We start from the raw sequence: 19,725 nt of genomic DNA, 5'->3' as shown, positions 1-19,725 counted from the left end.
TTCCTTTAAATTGCACTGCTGTATATATTTTTTATCCTGTTTGCATTGCTGTATTGTAACTCTTTAGCCCCAAATAATATAAAAAATACAAAAAGAGAACCAGGTTTTTCTCCTCACCTTGCTAGAGTTGTGTTTTCGAATGATGCTGGTGGCCCTCTGGCTGAGCAGCTCAGTGGAATAGACTCCTTTGTACGCGGTGGCAACCTCCTCTCCTTCCCGCAGGTCCAACGCACAGCGAGTCAGGTTCAGAGCAGCGATGGGAGAGCAGCGGACATGAGTAAAATAATCTTCGCTGCCTGTCAGGTAGCCTGGAGCAGACAGTACGCAGAGTCAGAAGACAGGAATTCATCCAAATGTTAGGAAATCCTAGAATACAGCAGCACAGTTACATTTCTTTTTAATGAAACATACCTAAGTACGTGTCAAAGCCTCGGCGTGTGGGCAGGCAGTCCTTCTTGTACATGCCCAGGTGCCACTTGCCCACCATGTGCGTGGCGTAACCGGCCTCCTTCATCAGCTGAGGCAGCATTTTCTCATCCAGAGGCACACAGTAGGGCTGACAGGGCCAGATGATCTGGTGCTGCATGCCTGTGTGGATCTGAGGAGGACAAAACAAACACATATCATGAGGAAATAAACACACATTGTGTTGAAAATGACACAAAGAGTAAAAAACAAAAGGGGAAACAGAAGCCTCTGTGGTGACAGTGATGCAAAGTGAAGTTTCAAAATAAACGTCTACTTTCCACCAGCGTCCAAATTAGATTTTATTTCCCTGGAAAGTTCTTCTACACTCGGAAAAGTGTATAAACCCAAAAGTCATGCTCTGCTTTTCAAATGATCTGTAGTCTTTATGAACATGCTCCTCTTCAAATCCTTATATACAACATATGTGAGCATAATCTATAACAATAACAGAAGTAATAAAGTAAAAGTTCTGCATCCAAAATCTTTCATTACTACTTAATACTTCTATTTCACTACAGTATATAACCAATATTGTACTTTTTACACCACTAAATTTTATTTGACAACATTATTTCATTTATAATGAAAATAGAATAAAAAGTATGTCTAAAAACAGCTTTTTTTATACAGATTAATGTATCTTTATCCATAATAATGCATCCTAATTTGTAGTGGGGAATATTTACCTCTAGTGGAGTTTAAGTAGAAGTAAATAAAGTCTCTGGAGCCAGTACTGGCAGGGGATGGATCATAGCGGGGCAGCGTGTACGGGGTTTTTATTACCCGTCCACCTACCTCGCCTTCCACCCCGGAGGCTGCTTGGGCCTCAAGGTTTTGGCTACCCCCAGCTTCAGTTAGGGCGCCAGCAGCAAGCACAGTGAGCTCATCTTCCGCTGGCAACACAATAACTCCCTGTTCCACCAGATCACCAACAATTAAGTTTTTAAGGTCTCTTTTGAGTATCTGTTTAGAAAACGGAATCCTGAAGTGATTGGCAATTTGGACCAACTCATCTTTACGCCTCAGACATGGTGCCTAATTAACCAGCTGCCCACAGTCAAGTAAACTCTGAGTTAACAAACAACTTGTAGCTCAGGGTTTGGAAAAATACAGATGGAATTAATGTTGGAGGCTGTATCATATGAACACATAGAGCTAGAATCAATGATGATATGGATAACTTCAACAGGTCATGGGACCGACTGTGATGATGTAACTGACTGCATTGATGTCAATATAATTGTGGGATGTTTATATTGGTTGTTTTAAATATGAGCATTTACCATGGACCTAGATAAAAGGAACATTGTCAGTTTAAAAAAAACTTTAAAAACTACTTTTAGATATGGGATCAATCCTTTAACGGATCATCCCGGACGAGCCCCCATTTATGTTACGACCCAGCCCGGAAGGGGAAAGGGAAGCAACATAAACCAGATGGTTTTGGTAAATTAAAGTTATTTATTAATACAGAGAGTTTAACAAAAGAAATAATCAACCAACAGAAACGGGCAAGTGGGTGCTGCGTAAACAAATTGAAAACAGTATAACAAAAGGAGATCTCTAAAAATGAGATTATTGACTAACAGCTAAAACAAAAGCATGAAACAAAAACCCTCTCTTCAAACCACTAACATAAAAACAAGCTACGGGTGTGCAAACAGAGTCAGTTTTAAATCTAAACCCTGGCCCAGTTCCTGAGGAGATCACACAGACAGATCACAGTTTAAACAGACAACAGTACTTCGAGTAGGGGAAAAAACAAACACACCTAAGTCTAGTCTACTAGTTAGCTGCAATGCTAACAAAACAATTCCACTCAAACACAGTCAACATAATCACACGAGTGGCAACGAGGCAAGCTGATCACAAGAATGAGAGCTAACAGAATTATGCTGTTTAATACGAATACTCCGCTGTATTAAATAGCATAATTCTGATCGTATATTATATTATATCTATACACAATTATACTATTAAGCATAGGTGGAATGTCTAAAGCACTTAGTGTAGGTGATTCACTTCATTGCAATAAATAAAAGTTCAGAAAGTCTAAAACTCCATTACATGTCCATACACTATGACTGGATTAACCTGCATAGAGGCCACAGTGAAACATAAGTCACTGTACATTGTGCATGACAGTGCCATGCTGGAATCTTCAATGACCCCAAGTTGACCGTGTTTGATTACACACACGTTAAAGGTGCAGTGTGTAACATTTAGGAGAATCTAATGGCAGAAATGGAATATGTTTTCATTAGTGTATAATCACCTGAAAATAAGAGTCGTTATGTTTTTGCTGCGTTAGAATGAGACGTTTTTATTTACAAACATCACGGGTCACCCTCCATGGAGTCCACCATGTTTTTAGAATGAAGAAAACCCAATACTAGATAGAAACCTTCACACTTTTTTGTACGTTATGCAGCCACCGTAGTTTCTCCATCGTGCTTGGCATAGGAGGGTGAAGACTAAGTTGCAATCTGCTACTACTAAATGCCACTAAATCATACACACTGGACCTTTAATTTGGCATATAGGGCCTACTCTGCGTGCACAGTACTAAAAATACTGATGGTTTTTAAACTAGATTTTGACCAGCACTACAAACATATGACGGTTTTACAGAATATGATGCATTGCTGCAGATTAATCTGCCCATCTGTATAAAAAGTAGTTAAAATGAGCACAACCTTAAAAACTACAGCAGTAAAATGCCACATACATATTAATGCATTAGTGATATTAATCCAAAATTTTCATATACAATAGCAAACACTGACAGGGACCATTTTTCTGCATAATGAGTACTTTTAGTTTTGATACTTAAAGTTTAATTTTTGCTGATAATACCTCTGTACTTCTGTAAAGGATCAGAATGCTTCTTCCACCACTGTTAAAGGATTATAGTTTACAAAGTTAGACACCAAAGATGTTCTGGAAGTATAGTTTATTACCACATAAAGCAGTACAGATATTTTACCTCATAATTTCTCTAAATATATTTAAATATAGTTTGTTTTCTTTGTGGGTTTTGACAAAGGCACTAACCAATGCGTGTAACATGGGTATTAAACAAGGAACAGTCATTAGACGGGTTTTTGTGCAAAATCTTATAATAGTACATGTGTAACAAACATGCACATACGTTAAAGGACACATAATATATCTCTGGAAAATGTAACCATTCTCTCATATGCACTCAGGATGAAAATAAACACCTCCTTCATAGGATTGTCATTTGGCAGTATTAACCTTCGTACTTTGGCACGCATCTTGTTCAGCAGGTCAGTCAAGTCATTTGGCAGTTTGAACACATGGAATATAGAAATATACATTTCTACAACAGTACTACACAGTCAGCTAAGCCTCTCAAGGGCTTGAAGAACACTGCAGTGGAATAAACCTGTCTGCCCACTACTCTCCTGAGTAACCAGAACTCGTCCATCAGGTCGAGGTCTGTGGACGAGGACAAGCTCTCCTTGAAGCAGACTGAGCTCTGAGTCCGTCTGGGCTAAATGCGTTGTGGTCACTCTGTGTCTGAAAAAAAGAGAGTAAAAGATGCCAGAGGTTTGTTTTCCAGTCTGTCAAATCAATACAATAGTTTCAAATCTACCCTGTCTGTCTGATAATCAAGGTTTCAGTATAAGCTGAAATCCAACGTACCTGCTGGGGCTGAACTGAGCCGAGACGGCTGAGAGAGACGGCTGTGATGGTATCGGTTTCTGCGGGTTAGAGTTTAGATCTGAGATGGCTGTTTCAAGGCCTTTCCTGAGAATAGGAACTTTTCCTTCTTTGAGAATGATCCCTGGTCCGTCTCTTCCCAGGGTGAGCGATGGGGCCCACACTTCCAACGGAGGGGGGCCAGGGCGGCAGTTGGAGGGAACCTGATTTCCTGACGACCAGGAGGAGGTCCGAGGTCTTGGAGGAGGGGAGTCTTCATCTGTAAGGAACCGTACTGATTTTGCCGGCTAGGAGAGTAAAATATTTACTGTAAGGCACATGCAGAACAGTGATCACAAGAATGGTTTACAGAGAACTTAACAACAACAACAACAACAAACTCATGTCTCGCAAGACATCATCAGTATTACATTACCTTGTCTGTACTGTTCTTGTGTGAGTCTGGTCTGACTAGAATCGAGTGAGGCCCATTGGAAGGATGTCTGTCATGCTGAAATGTTGCCTCATGTGAGGCAGTGAAGTCCCTGTCCTTAAATATTGCAGCAGCAGAGGGCGCTGCTGGCTCAGTCATCCAGCCTAGTGGTCTGCCAGAGTTGGACAGGATGCTGAAGTTCTTCTTCCTCTGCAGGGCAGGTGAGTAGCCGGACGCCTGAACTTGTGCAAAATGCTGTGAGTTGGACGGGACGTTCATATTGGACGTATGGGAGAAATGGTTTGAGCCTGAAAAAACATTTAAAAGACAATCTTTTACAACTTGGAAACATCTCTCAATTTACTCAAGCAGTTAGAAGATAGACGTGGTTCTCACCTCTATGAGGGTTAAAGATGCGTCTCACAGCGTCCCAACCTTGTGCACTCCCATAGAGGGAATGTTTTCCAGTGCCAGTGGATGACATTGCATGCTGTGCTCCATTTGGCACAGATGGGACCTGTCCTGTTGAGTATATCGTTCCATCAGAGTTTACCCTATCAAGAGCAAGGACCACAGCAGGATTCTTGGCAGCTGTGGGTTTCTTTCCTGTTACTGTGTTGTACTGCGAGGACGCATTAGCTGCTTTGGTCTCCAGGAGCCTGGCCGAGGTTCTGCAGTGAAGCAATGAGACACTTTAGTGCAAGCTGAGAGTACCTACTGTATATCACTTGTTATACTGTACTAAAAGATTATTTGAGCCAAGCACCAGCCTCAATGTCATATTTCTGTTTCATGAATCATTTAAATGTGTGCATGATGACATGTCGTCCTGCCCACACAAAATTACTGTCTGAATCCAAATGTCATTTAGCTCCCACTTTATGCAGTCAGGGATCACAGCCTCTCACCTGAGCACAGGCGAGATGTAGTTGCTGGGCAGAATGCCCACTTTGCCCGTTCTGAGCGATAACCCACGCAGCCAGCCTTCTTTGAACTTTCCGTACACTCCCACCATCTCTCCTTTCCTCAGTTCCAGCTCCTCTGGTCGTCGTGGTTTGTAGGAGTACAGGACGGCACACCTGAGGAGGGTTTTGTCTATGTTACTTACCACACTTTCTACAATATATATATCCAGATTATAATGTATTTTTTTATGGGTTTTTGAGTGCGTCTCGTTTCTTTTTCTATCCATATCTTGCACCTGTGACCCGACATTATCATAATTTCATGTTTAAAACAGTGACTCACACACTGATGGAGAGCTGTTGCGTGGAGGAGTTTTTGCCATCTGCAGAGGCAGAGGACATTTGGGGGTTCACCAGGGCCATAGAGATGGTGGGTGGAGTCTCACTGCTCATCTTCTTCTCACTCTGTAAAGGGATGGATTCAAAGGTATCATCGTCATAGGGAATGCAAACGGTAGCACATTATTCAGAAAAACAAAATGAAAACAAGAGTCTAAAGCCACGCTAGCCGCTTTGTCCACCAACAATCATTCATGGCGTAAGTGTTGAAACTGTCCAGACTTCCAAATACTTGGGAACTGTGTTTGGTGACAGATTGAGATTTATTGAAAATACAGATGTCATTGTGAAAAAGGCTCAGCAGCGTCTGTACTGCCTATGCAAACTCCTTTGAAGTAGATCAGATAATATTCTAATTCCTCTTTTATCAAAAGTGTTTTAACTCGACATTTTTTGACACTGCTGACATGAAGCCTTTGTGGTGTTAGATATTAATGATTAGATATGGACTGACCACTGCCATTCATACTTGTGTTTTTCAACTCTAACATGAATATATTTGCATTTTTAGATTTTGTTATGTGTGTAAATGTATTGTCTATGTGTACAACTGTTCACAAATTTGCTTGCCTCAAAATTATTATTTTGAATATATTTTTAATTTAAATGAATTGAATAATTAGGCACAGCCATACTTGGAGCTAAATGCTAATTTTGCCAGGCTAACATGCTTACAATGACATCACAGCATGCTAGTGTGCTACCTTTTTGGTGTAAAGGACCCTCATATTGATACACATCCAGCCATGGATCTGTATTTGATAAGTATTAGTCTCCCCTGTCTAAAAAGATTGACTTATTCCAAAATTGTCTATACTGTAGATTGGGAGATATATGAAAAGAACTGCCATTCTTCATTGGTCTAATTTTTAGCTGATCAATAAAGTGAAATTAAAATTTTACCCATTTTTGTGGGGACCCCCTGGACCGCAGGTTGAGAACCACAGGTTTAAAGGGTATAATGGTTATCATTTTTACTGTCTTTAGTGTGTTAACATGTTAACATTAGCCCATATTACTGATGGGAACATTAGTATTGTAGGTATTTGGTCATAAAACAAAGTATTTGACCAGATGATGGCACATGATGAAAGTCAGGATCACCAAAGTTGATGCTCCAAAATCTCCTGTATGTGTGCAATTAGGTTGACATATGATGACTGCAAAAACCACAGCATATCATTTACATCATTTTCTTAGTCATCAAATGAATCAGCAGCGCCTGATGTATGAAAAAATGTCTGTTCATTTTTTTAGGGATTTCCTTTATTTTGTCACCCGCCTGTACGTTAGATGACTTTTAAGTGCTCAAGTCTTAACTCCACATCTATCAACACAGAAACAAGGATGCATATATCTTAACGTATGTAACATATGTATGTAACACACAGGTACAATATATAATGGCCTGGTACACTTCTTTTGCATTTTATCTTCATAGATCCAAGCTTCTCTTTTTCAATCTGAGAGCTGAGAAACTGACAGGCTTGTAGTCAGCAGGATATGAGTCAGGCCCAACACAGACGGCGTCTAGCAGGGAGTGATACTGAGGTGTGTCTCACAACCATTAACGACAGTGTTAATTACTTAATTACCTTACTTAAGAGCACCTTTTAGTGAGATCTTAATTACACTTTTTATTTTCTCCTCCAACCAAACAAATCCCACACATAATGTTTTCTTATTGTTATCATTACAGAGGGGTAAAAATAACTTTCCTGGTGCTTATTATCTCTGCAGTGACGTCTACAGAGCATTGCTGCTATTTACAGCCCTACCACTCAACTAAAGCATTCATGTTGGCCTGCTGGCCTGGGGTTCCCTCTATACAGCCTAAATCCTACAGCTCTCCCACCATTAAGCTGCAATGCATTTACACTGTACCTCAGAGAAACACAAAAGAAGCCATAATTAGGAGGCAGCCACTGATACAAGTCTTTCTTGTGAAAGGCAGTGCTGTGAGGCAGAAGTAAAGCCAGATGACGTTAGAAAATAAAATCCTGAAGAGATTCCATAACATAGGAGAGTGGATGGATGAGCATCACCGTCATCTATAGTTTTTTTGTCTATAGAGTTTTGTGTCTTTTATGATACACTCACATGACATTTACGCTAAAAGCAGCCATGACTACGGGATTAAAAATGTTGTATGATGCAACAAGAAAAAAAAGCCCAAAAACTACCTTTTTCATGTATTAAATTATTTAGTTATTTTCATTACTCTGTGTCCTTTTCTATTCTTGGTTTGTGTTTTATCAGATACAAAGAGCCTGCTTCACTTACGTTGCAGTCACGCAATGTCCAGGTGCATCGACCCAGCAGTTGCTATATTTACACAGAAAGAGGATTTCCACTATTGGTCATGTAGTGAATAAAGTCTTAAGTGGTCGACATACTCCAGCAGCGAGAATCCCTCCTGCCATAAATAAACCAATTAACAGAATATTAACGTCCACTTTTTTTATGCCAACGAGAATCTTTCGCCTCAGTTAATCAAAGAAGACTGTTTTGTATGGAGGCTCAAAGTGTTGAGAGACAATATGAAATAAATAAATACTGATAAAATATATTATATGATGATATTATTGTGAATCAAATATAAATTCTGCTCATTATAATTGAATTTTCACAACAAAAGAGTATGTTGCAAGTCATTTTTATTTAGTTCGAACAGTTTATATATATAAAAAAAATCTTGAACACGAGTCTCCATAGCTTTAATCATGCGAACTGAATTGAGCCTTTTAATGCATCAACCAGTAACTAGGTTCTTTAGCAATCTATTTTAAACATAACATTTCCCCTGTAAACATAACACATGACCAAACTGTGAGAAAAGTTAGTAAAATGTGGTTTTGGACACATAGATAGTGAATACTGTCCCTGTAAGATGAAGATAAAGTTAAAATGTGCCAGAATTAATCAATAACATCAAGGCACTGCACACCCACACAGGTGTTTTCATTTAAACCTTTAGCCGGGTTGAAGTTGGGTGGAGATAAGCTGGGATTTACTGGTGTCGCCAAAGTCTATCATGTAGTAACGTTCGACTTGTTTGAGATGAGCCAGGCTTGCATAGATCATCAGCCACACAATGAATAATTAGATTTATGTCCTGACTCACTGTGGTATTTTGTTTTTGTATGCTTCAACAGAATACAATGTGTGGTTTCTTTCATGAGAAGCTGAATAAATTCATTCTAAATATTCAGGATACAATAAAACAAGTTTGTGAGGCAGCACAAAACCTTTGGTAACGAGCAACATGTGAAAACATCTATACAGACGGATGTCAGGCCATGATTGTCTACTTGCACCCAACATATCAATAAAGGAAGCTTGAGTATTCCTTCTTTCTCCTCTCCCTGTACATGTGTGCAGTTGTGAAGATGTTTTGACTATTAATTGGTTTTAAATTTCTTTTTCTCTTTACATAATTTTGTTATGCAAAACAAGTTGAGGTTTACACATTAACGCTGTCAAGTCATCATCACAGACATACTGCATTTCTAACAACACTTGGGTGTATAAAAGCTTAATAAATAGATGGACAATTTATTTGGGATCAGAATCTGTTTTAACAGGAAATAATGTCCATCAAGCATAGTCGGGACATGCCCACACACGTAGGCTTCAGGAGGTCTAATCAGGCAACATAAGTGAAAAACACCAGTGTAGGTGGACAATGAGGCTTTAAATGTTTAAATAGAGCTTTTATGGCTGAGCTGCAACAAAGGATTATTTCATTATTGATTCATTTGCATATTTTATTTTCTTAATTATTCATTTGTTCCATATAAATGTCAGAAATAAAAGTGAAAACTGTGTGGACCACTTCCAAAGTCCAAGGTAACGTCTTGAAAAGCTGAAAATCCACAAATTTGACAATCTCGAACTAAAGAAAATTGAAAATAACTATAAAACAATTAATTTAGGCTTTTATTTAATTCAATCTCAACTACTCTCACACCCTCTTCGCCTGCCTCAGCAAAACATCCAGCCACTTACAAGTGCTGCTAAGCCTTTGACCAGAGCCTCCTCCCATGTGTGTCACCCCTTTGATTCTCTACACTGACTCACCATCAAATTCACATTTAACTCCAGATTACTGTGATCATTGTGACTTTTCAAGCTGTCCATTTTCAGGCACCGAACTACAATGGAGATCTGCTGCTGCTGCCCTACGTCACCAGTAGGTCTCAGGTCTACTGCTAAATAATTTGTTGGTGATCAGCTAATCATTTCAGCATGAATACAGTCAATTCACAGGCTTTAAGGGTAACCAGAGATAACTAAAGTACACACATTTTTTACTGAAGTAGAAGTACAGATACTTGTGTAAAATATACTCCAGTAAAAGTAGAAGATTCAACTTCTTTACTCAAGTAAAAGTAAGAAAAAACAGTAAAGTATTTCCTAGTTTCTCTAAAGGACATTTCGACCAGCTGTTTCTGTGCATAACTAAAACTTAAAACGTCTCCCTCTCTCTTCTGTTTTGTCTTTTGTTTTCAGCGTTTTTGTCATGAACCGGTACATGCATGTCTAGGCTTGATGTTGGGAAGGTGTGCAATAATGCAAAAACATAATAATCATAATCAACACTTACCTTCAAATGCATTAAAACTGAAGTAGGAAGTACAGATATTTATGTGTAAAAATGTAGGGGAAAGTAAAAGTGGAAAGTTGTCAGAAAAATACAAACTGAAGTTAAGTACAGATACCTGAAAAAACTACTAAGTAGAAAGTACAAATACTTGAGGGTATCTATATATATTACATATTTTTGTTTACCAGTAAAGTGTGATATGGAACTGATCTTTTCTATGTTGCATCTGAAGGTGTTTTTGGCTCTTTTCCATCCTCTCTTACATAACCATGCCAATATTCACACTAATATGCATTATTTCATCCACAGTTGGTGGGAAGCTGCATCTCTCTGTGAAACAGTGGAGCTAGAGGTGAGAGCTGATGGGATGCAGCACTAAGAATAGCACACATGCTGGCGCGGTCAGTGGGGAGCTCGCTCTCGGCTTTAGGGACAGAGCCCTCCGCTCCTTTAAAAAGGGAAGTGCGTGGCTTGTCTGCTATTACTGGCCCACTGATGTGAAAGTGAGTGTTACCTGCTTAGTGAAGAGGAAGGAGTTTGAAGGCAGGGGAGAGAGGGGTCTGTTATGTAACCAACTTCACCAGTGACTCATCATCATCAGCATGAGAGAGATAAGCAGACACACTGAGGGACTCTCCAAGCCTCCTACTCTCTAAATCTATCTCTCATTTTTCCTCCTCCTTCTTCCTACGTCTTGTGTTTTGCCTTTTTGCAGCTCACACTATTTGTTTTCTTTCTCTTCCCAGCTATACGCCATGTTTTTTTCCCCCCTGTATTTCCTCTCACCTTTTCCTCTTATTTTCTTATCTCTTCCATTTCCTGCTTTTTTATCTTGTTCTCAAGTCTTAAGTCTCCTCCCTTCCTCTCCTGGTTTTTCTTTAACATGCATTTTTATGCTCTGACGTGTATAATTGCAATGTAGAGGAGTGAAATTTGAAGTGAATCAAAGGAAATCATTATCTCAGTGGGCAGGGCACTTGGCAGCAGGTTATATTATTAAACCGTGCAAGCTTTTATGTTGGCACTGTACTTAGGCACTAGCTGGCTACATTTCTTTTATGTAAATGAATGGCAGTGTATCCAGCTGTATACATACAATTTTGTATATGAAATGTATCCATCTAAAGCTTCAAGCTCATGTGAACAGACCTAAGTAAGTTAATATTCTTTTAGCATGTTCTTATGTTGCTTTCTGATGGTCATCTAAACATATCTTAAAAATGAAATTAAATACCCCAAAATAATCCAAAATTGTCTCATGCAGATGATCATCCTCCTCCATCGTTCTGCCATGTGATACAGGATGTATAAAATATGCAGCAGATATCATGTTGGTCACATGAGAACAGTGGGTTAGCAATGCATCCTGATAGCTTGACCCAAATGTTCCAAAACTATAATCAGTTTTAATTCATAGGCAGCCCTGAAAGAGCCTCAAGAATTTATTGAAAAACAGAAAACTGTTAGGAGCTTTGCCTCACACACTCTTGTTAGTTTAGATGGCATCATAAGAGTAGATTTGAGCTCGGTTTTACAGTTGCATTGTTATTAAATTGGGCCATAAACACTTGCAACACAGTGTTGCCTTCCAGGGATAAAACAGTTACACAACTATATATTTATCTGCACTGAACAAAGGAAAGGGACACGCACTCTGTTAGACTGCTGTTCATCTCAGAGGGGAAACCCTTGGCTTACGGCCCAGGACTCTTGATTAAAGACCTTTCAAAGTTTCGATCAGGTCACCTCCACTCCTCACTCCTTTTATATCTAACGCTTTCCCACATCTGCGTTGTCTTAATGAGAGCCACTTAGCAGCCAAAATATGGGCGATGCCTCTCACTCATTCATTCCTTAAGCTAAGTGTCATGGTTCCCTCCCTGTACCCCTGAGGACAACTTGATCCCTCAGTGACTCAATAAAAAAAACGATTATCTCACATTAACCACGTTTTCTTTTAAAACAAATCACTGCAATCAAAAGAGAGCCAACACACAGTTCAGCTCAAAGATTGTGAGGAAGAGGAATAACTTCATCACATCAGTTTAGCATGCATAAAGGCCGATCTGTTGGCGCATGACTCACCTGTAACAGGTGTCTGTGTGTGGTGTCAGAGTGGCGTCTAATTCGCTGAGAGTTCACTCTGGAGGAGTGAGAGAGGCCCCGGGTGGCAGGAGGCACAGAGAGGCAGTGAGACAGAGCCTGACGTTTAAAGGTGCTGATGTTGGTCGTCTCTCCTTTGGTAGTCTGATGGAAGTTGATGCTACTGGCTGCGGGCTGTTTCTGCTGGTTGGAGAGGTGCAACGCATTGAAGATGGGTGTCTTTGCTGGGACTTGAGGGACTCCGTAATGGGTGGTCCTATTGGATACGTCAGTGGCCTTGTCTTTGCTCCCACTCCCAGTCCGATGGTGAAATTCTGCTGAGTCACTCCCCTTCCGATTCTTTCCCTCTAGCAGTTTGGCAGCCACTGAGTTTGGCTAAAAGAGATGAAAACATAAAAGAGAAATCACAGTGGAAATCGGGATAAATCCTAACACACAGAATAGTCAAACCTCAGTCAACAAAATCCTCTCCAACTCGCTCCTACCTGCTACTAGCGCCTTTCAACCTCTGCTCCTGCTGATCAGCGAAACGGCTGTCTAAATACACCCACTTCTCACTACTCCACTCACCCCTACAACTTGTTGGACAGACAGGCAGGCAAGAGCATAAGTACCAGCCAATAAGCCAGCAAGGGTTGGATGGTGCTGAGAGAGGAGCTGCACAGACGGGCAGGCAGACAGACAGACATGGCAGGGTTAATGCTTTCACTCCCCACAGTGATGTGCTGTTATGCCACCCAAGCAGAGAAAGCATTACTGTGTCTTCACGCCTGGCTGCACGACACAAGGAGAGGCAGGCTCAGAAAGGAGAGGGGAGACGAGAAAAGAGGAGGATTGAAGAATAGAGCGGAGAGGTAGAAAAAGATGAAGAGCTCCGCCGAGGCGGGGCTTCGGGAGGAGACACGGGTGGACAGGAGACGGAAGGAGGCGTAAGAGGCGGAGAGGACTAATAACAAAATATGAGGATAAACTATAGCAAAACAGATGACAAGTGAGGGGAGTAAACAAGAAGTGAATGAGGCACCACATTAACCCCACTGTAGGGACAAATACAAATGTCCCCGGCATGGGTGAAGTTAATTCCTAGAGGCAGAAAGTACAGAAGATAACAAATGACAGTCAGCTAGCTAAACAAGTTCTACAAACCTGAGTAAGCCACATAGTCACACACTAATGAGCAGCTGCAGACACAGCAGGGCTTCACAGATTAGCTCTCTGCCTCAGCCCTTTGCAGCACAGGAGTGACATTTACGGATGAATCAAAGATTTGAATGAAAATCAAGGTAGCGCCCTGGCAGTGACCTGGAATTAATGACATCCAGCGACGACATCTATGGTTCAATTCATTGCAGGAGCTACACCATCAGACCAAAGTGCCAAACGGCAGGTGTCAACCTTGATCACGCTGAAAAGGCCACAACCCACATTCAAACAATGAAGGAAGGGAGAAAAAAAAAGAGTGAGCTAAGAAGGAACTCACCTCTGTAAACTGCAGAGGGCAAACTCCAACTTTCTCCCCTAGCTTGGCTTCGATCCAGTGTTCATCCACACGTTTGATGACAGTAAGGATGTCTCCCTGTAAACCCGAAATAAGTAAGTCACACAGAGAGAACTGAACTTAAAGAAAGTATAGGAAAGGTGAGACGCAGATAAGCCGCTGGAATAAACACAGAGGACCGTGCCAGGTGCCTTTTAACAGAGTGTGGTCGCCCTGGAGACTGAGCACTCAGCTCAGAAATTCTCCGAGCCCTGAGTTTCTCCTGCAGCATGTGACATCAACTCCTTTTGTGTCTGCAGGCCCAGTCCTTTCTGCGGCCGGCCTCGCTCTAAAAACCATTTGACCATCTGCATTAAAACAGAGCAGGGAGAAAAAAAGGCGAGCGCAAGTGTGCTTTAATGGAGAGCAAGTACTGAGGCCCTTACGTAACGGCCTCAGAAATCCTTCAGGGTAAGTAACAGCCACTGGAGCAGAGGTCTGAGCCTCCAGCTCACAACTCTCTCAAAGCAATGGAAATAAGAAAAAGAAATGACCATTATGTATTTGTACTATTGGGAACTTCCTGTGCTGTACATAGACTACTATAAGTTCATGTCCAAGAACGCCACATCGGAGTGATACTGAATGGGTTAAATATTTAAGCTAATATCTAATCTAATAAATACGTCAAATATCAGATTGACAGAAAATCAATGTTTTGAAAATGCAGTTTCTTTTACTGGTTCCAGTTTCACATCTTATGTAGGCCAAACAATGGTGAAAATAATCGATACTGAAAATAATCAATAGTTGCATGCATTGAATATTTAGTTTTTCTCAGTACATGACTGAAATGATTCATCACTTGATATTTCAGCACTAACAGCATCACTAAATGTCCCAATCAGGGTTTCCCCAGTAATTGTTTAGCAGGGGTTTGTTAGTCGCAGTCAGATGCATCTCATCTTAAGATAAAGTGGATGATGGTCTAAACAAAAGACTCTACTCTACTCTAATTAAGGTCAAATAGCAGCTTTGCCTTTTCTCCCTTTAGGTTAATGTTTCATTATTCCCTGAGTGTTACGGTTAAGTGTAATAATTGTCTTTATGCATTCATTAAAGAGTAGGAACCCCTGCAAATATTTTACAAAAATCAAGTGTTATAAGTTTTCCTGCTGTGTTAAGTCAGTAGTTTGAGAGTCAGACCTTGAGGAAGCTGAGACAATATTTATTGTCTTCCAGATTCATCTCTTTGGGATTAAAGTCGAACAGCGCCCTGCAGAGAGGTGGAGGCTGGGACTGCTGGAGGGGCTGCAGCTGAGGCATCTGGCTGGCGGCCTGCAGTGTGCTGGCTGTAGCAGGCGCACCGCTACTGTCACCGGTGTTTCCGTGGTGCCAGTCCTCATCCACTTTGTGTTTCGGGGTGATATCGTTTCCAGGCGTGGGCACCAGCTCCCCTGATGGGTCACCTCGTTGGTAACGCACCGGAGCTCTGAGAAAAAACTGAAGAGCAGACGGAAGTCACATATCAGCTACTGTATGGTGAATTTATTTTTCATGATTATATACATTTCTGAAGAGGGTGAAATCAATGTGTTTAAAGATGTTGGGGGCGTACAGACCCTCTGGGCTGCACTAAAACACAACCCTACATATTTTGTCCATTCATTTAACTGTGTGAACAACATGTGAACCAGGTACTTTGCAATGATGAGACAACCTCTGTAAAATGATCCAGACACATCTTAAACATTTGTTAAGAAGAGTGCGGGGTGACAAAACGTTGCATGCTTGTTTTGCAGATTTTGTGCTGAACAGACATAGATGCATGATGTTCTTATCTAGATATGCAGATGTGTTAAAACTTACACATCCTTTTTCCCGTTAATGATGTTATCAAGTATTGACTCAAGCTTTTTTTCAGTAACGCTCTTTCAGTTGACATGACACACAAATTTTTTTTTAATATTCTGCCAAAAAACGTATAATATATTCATACACATACATATATATGTATATCTGATGTTTAAACAGCAGGATGATCACAAACTCAGTCTCATGAACTTGGTGTTTGGAGCTTTTTGAACTCTGGCTGAACTTACGCTAAGGATCACAACTAAACTCTTTGATGCTCTGAACAGTTTATACACGGGACTATAGTGAAGGCAGGTCTCTGCGTTCCTCACCACCTCGGAGAATAACCCTTATGATAAGGATTAAAGTGGTAAATACAGAACTGAGTAAACTATTTTTTACCCACCTTGTTTCCCCTCTTTGATTGAGACAGTTTATCTGAAATTAGATTAGTAAATGCTCATTTCAAAAGAAGTTGAAATTGTGGTTAAACTAGTTTTATTTAGTTTTTATTTTGGTCAACACACCAATGATTATTGGCTTGTCTTTGGACTGCACGAACCTGTAAGAAAAGTGCTGTACAAATAAAGTTTGATTGAGTTTAATGTTCTCAGATTTCAGTCAGATTTGAATCTGGTGACTTCATAAAATAAGACCGAAACTAAATAAATAGAACGAGTCCTAACTTGAGAATTCATAGAAAGTACCTCAGAGCCTCAGTTCATAATGATACACACGTTTTTGTTCTATCAGAGAAGGTTTTCAACAATAATATACCAGTAATTCTGATTCAGTTTAAGGTATTAAATAAACTTCATTACTCCAATAAGTCACAAGCTGTAATTCTGTGAGCCCCTATGATACAGATGTAACTATTTGGTTTCTTTTGGTCACTTGTTTGAGTCCTGTCCCTCATTAGTCAACTAAAATGTTTATCTACAGAGGGAGAGAGATGTTGGTACAGTCACAGTAACACTGGCTGGAGATACGGCCTTTCACATTTTGAGTGATTTTCACAGCTGCTATAGTTTCTCCTTCGTGGTTGGAAAGGGAGGGTGAAACGAGTAACACTGCTAGATGAACACTGGCTCTTTAATATTTGGATCTTTGTTTGTAACACTTATTTCCCCATCAAGTCAACTTAATGATCAAATACTGTCAATGCATCTGACCCACCCTTCCTGTCTTAGTTTGAGATACTCATCTTCTGCAAAACTTTTTCGCAGAGCTTTAATATTCCTACAATTACTGCCCTGTATAGTACGTCTTTAAAGTTACAACAGAGCTCTCCCCACTCGAGTCGTGTCTGAGGAGAGGGAGAAGACGTATCGGGGGCTCCTTTGTTCTCCGTGATGTGAGAAGCACCAGCTGTCTTAAACGCTGCTGTAGTGTAATGGCAGACACCATTAGGACAGGTTTGAGGAGATCTCATCTCTTCTGTATCTTCTGCGAAAAATCCCACTTTACTAGGACAAGTGTGTAAGATTTAGCAGTGAGAATCTGGCCACGGTGGGCTCCACCTTATTGTCATACCTTTGTTGTTTCTACTGTAGCTCTCCCTTTAATGTGTGTGGGTGCATTATAGGCCAGTGTGGGCAATGTTAGAAATCAATGAACAGGAGTGCTTTATGGCAACACTGGATTTCTGTATGATTTTTGCCTCAATGTGACACAATTCTTGGATTTGTTTGATATTTATTCTGCTGGTTTACATCCTTTATCACAGTATATATAAATGCTGATTTAAATTGACTGTATAAAGAGGTTAGTCTCCATATTGCGCACCCCGAAGAGGCTGAAAAAAAATTATAACCAATGGCAACAAATGCATTCAAAATCTGAAAATGTTGGGTTTTGGAAAATCAGTAACCACTGAGCCAACAAACCAGTCTTTGTTGTAAGAGAGAAAACCCTTTGGGTTGCACAGTGTAGTGTGTTGTGTGGCTTTGAAACAATATGTAGGTTATGGCCATCAAAAGACTGTAAAACTCATGTATTCACTTGCAAGACTGGAGAGGAAGTTGTTCTAGGTCATATTGCTACTTCTAGATGGGTTTAGGCCGGGGTCGTGCACTGACCTCATTGTGCCCTTGCTTCTCTCTGGGGTGACTCTCCTGCTGCTGCTGCTGCTGCTGCTGCTTACCCTCCCTGACTGTCAAGCTGCCCCTGGCCAAGGGCACTGAATAGCGGGCTGTCTGCCTGTCCCTGCTGGGCCCCGGTGAGCCCTGGAGCCCCTCCAGGAGCCGCACGAGCAGGAGGTTCACAGGAAGCTCCTCCACCGTCCTGGCCGGGACAGGAGCGCGACACTCAGGGCAGAGCAGCTGGGACTGGGCTGCCTCGTGCTTCTGCAGGCAGGACATACAGAAAGTGTGCTGGCAGGGCAAGACCTTGGCTGACACATCCAGCTGCTGGAAACACAGAGGACACTCCAGCAAGGCCATCAGAGCCAGCTCCTCCATTTTAAAAGGGCCCCCTCTCTTCGGGAGCAGGGCTTCTGGTACACGTGAAACACTGTAATCCACCATACTGAGAGGGGAGAGGAAGGAGAAGCTGACTTAATGAGGTTAAATTCCACAATTAAAGAGTTACAACATTAATGACCAAAGTCTTCCTCTGTTGTGTAACTGCTAACAAAACTCAAATATGGTACGGCAACTTCAAACAGTTTGACAAGGTGGACTCTTTGGGTAAGACGCTTTGTAGTAAACGTTACACACTGTCTGCTTACAGGTGTCATGTCAGCTCACCTGGCGGAACAGGTAAGACAGCAATATGAGATATTCGCAGAAGACGACATATTCCCGCATTAGTCTCAAAAACACCGCGTACAGAAACATTAAATACTTACACATTTAAGTGTTGGCTGCCGGAGGGAGAGTCCATCAACTCCGGTTAGGAAATGCGTAACTTTCTCGCCGCTGTCGCCATGACGCAGTGCGCTGAATACCTGACAGGACGGCGCGTGGAAAGACATTCAGTGTCACAGACCACCTCGCGCTAAACTTTATGACGACATGAAATCCACCTGTGGAGGTTAGGCTGAAAACAAACTGGTAACAAGGTCTTAGCCACAACCTGGCTTATTCATCAGGAACTGTATCGGATTTCAGTTCAGAGTTTAACCCTTAACAGTTGATCAGCTCTTAGATTTACAACATTATCTTTAATGACAGGGAAATGCAACAATGTGATGCAAAATAAATTATATACAAAGGTAAAATAATTATAAAAATGTTACACATTTCAAGACAACAGTTCATTATTGTTGGACTTATATATAGATAAATAAAAAACTTTTTTAATGGCTGTTTTATATTAAATAAATACTTAAATTGTGTAAATTCTGCAGTATAATAATGGTGTAGGGATATTTATACCTCCTTATTTCTACAATAGTTCTGTGAGTAGCCCCACTTTTTTTATTTAAATGTGTAGGAAATAAACGCAGAGCAGTGTTTACAGCACTGTCATGTGACATGGTCTCCCTCTGCTGGTGCATTCACTGACCAGCTCTGCAGCTTCAAGTGTCACCACATCAGTGCTATTGGAAAGAGCTGAGGAAAATCAAATCAAATGAAAACCTGAACTCTACGAGACAGCCATCATCCTCCATCACTCTTGTTGAACATTTGTGAGAAAATGTCGATATATTCCTTTGTGGGACACACAAAGCAGTCGCAGTTATTGTGGAGAAGATAACGATGGTGTACAAGTCAGAATCACTGGTTTCATCCTTTTGCTTTATTGTTGTTTAGATTTCAGTTGCGCTGTCCAAACTCCCAAATTCCCTTTCTGGCATGGGAGACTAAATAAT

The 19,725-nt window shown here is 40.8% G+C and overlaps 2 protein-coding genes across 2 annotated transcripts; both read right to left on the bottom strand.

Moving 5' to 3' along the window:
• Positions 1-63: 63 nt before the first annotated feature.
• LOC118334021 (arylsulfatase B-like) lies at positions 64-2,229 on the bottom strand. The gene is made up of 2 exons (XM_035669836.1): positions 412-2,229; positions 64-308 (listed from the first exon to the last, which is right to left on the bottom strand). The coding sequence occupies exons 1-2, from the start codon at positions 620-622 to the stop codon at positions 64-66; spliced, it is 456 nt and encodes a 151-aa protein (XP_035525729.1). The 5' UTR covers positions 623-2,229.
• Positions 2,230-2,241: 12 nt separating this feature from the next.
• Positions 2,242-18,992, bottom strand: sh3rf2 (SH3 domain containing ring finger 2). The gene is made up of 11 exons (XM_035668904.1): positions 18,760-18,992; positions 17,990-18,437; positions 15,264-15,560; positions 14,061-14,156; positions 12,563-12,955; positions 5,816-5,937; positions 5,476-5,646; positions 4,964-5,238; positions 4,571-4,875; positions 4,138-4,442; positions 2,242-4,011 (listed from the first exon to the last, which is right to left on the bottom strand). Exons 1-11 carry the CDS (start codon positions 18,792-18,794, stop codon positions 3,831-3,833), a joined length of 2,628 nt encoding a protein of 875 aa, XP_035524797.1. The 5' UTR covers positions 18,795-18,992; the 3' UTR covers positions 2,242-3,830.
• Between the last annotated feature and the right edge of the window lie 733 nt (positions 18,993-19,725).

The sequence above is a fragment of the Morone saxatilis genome, unplaced genomic scaffold (assembly GCF_004916995.1).
Source record: "Morone saxatilis isolate NCDOM2014 unplaced genomic scaffold, NCSU_SB_2.0 Contig22, whole genome shotgun sequence".
NCBI lineage: Eukaryota > Metazoa > Chordata > Actinopteri > Moronidae > Morone > Morone saxatilis.
This window is presented reverse-complemented; position numbering and strand designations above follow the sequence as displayed.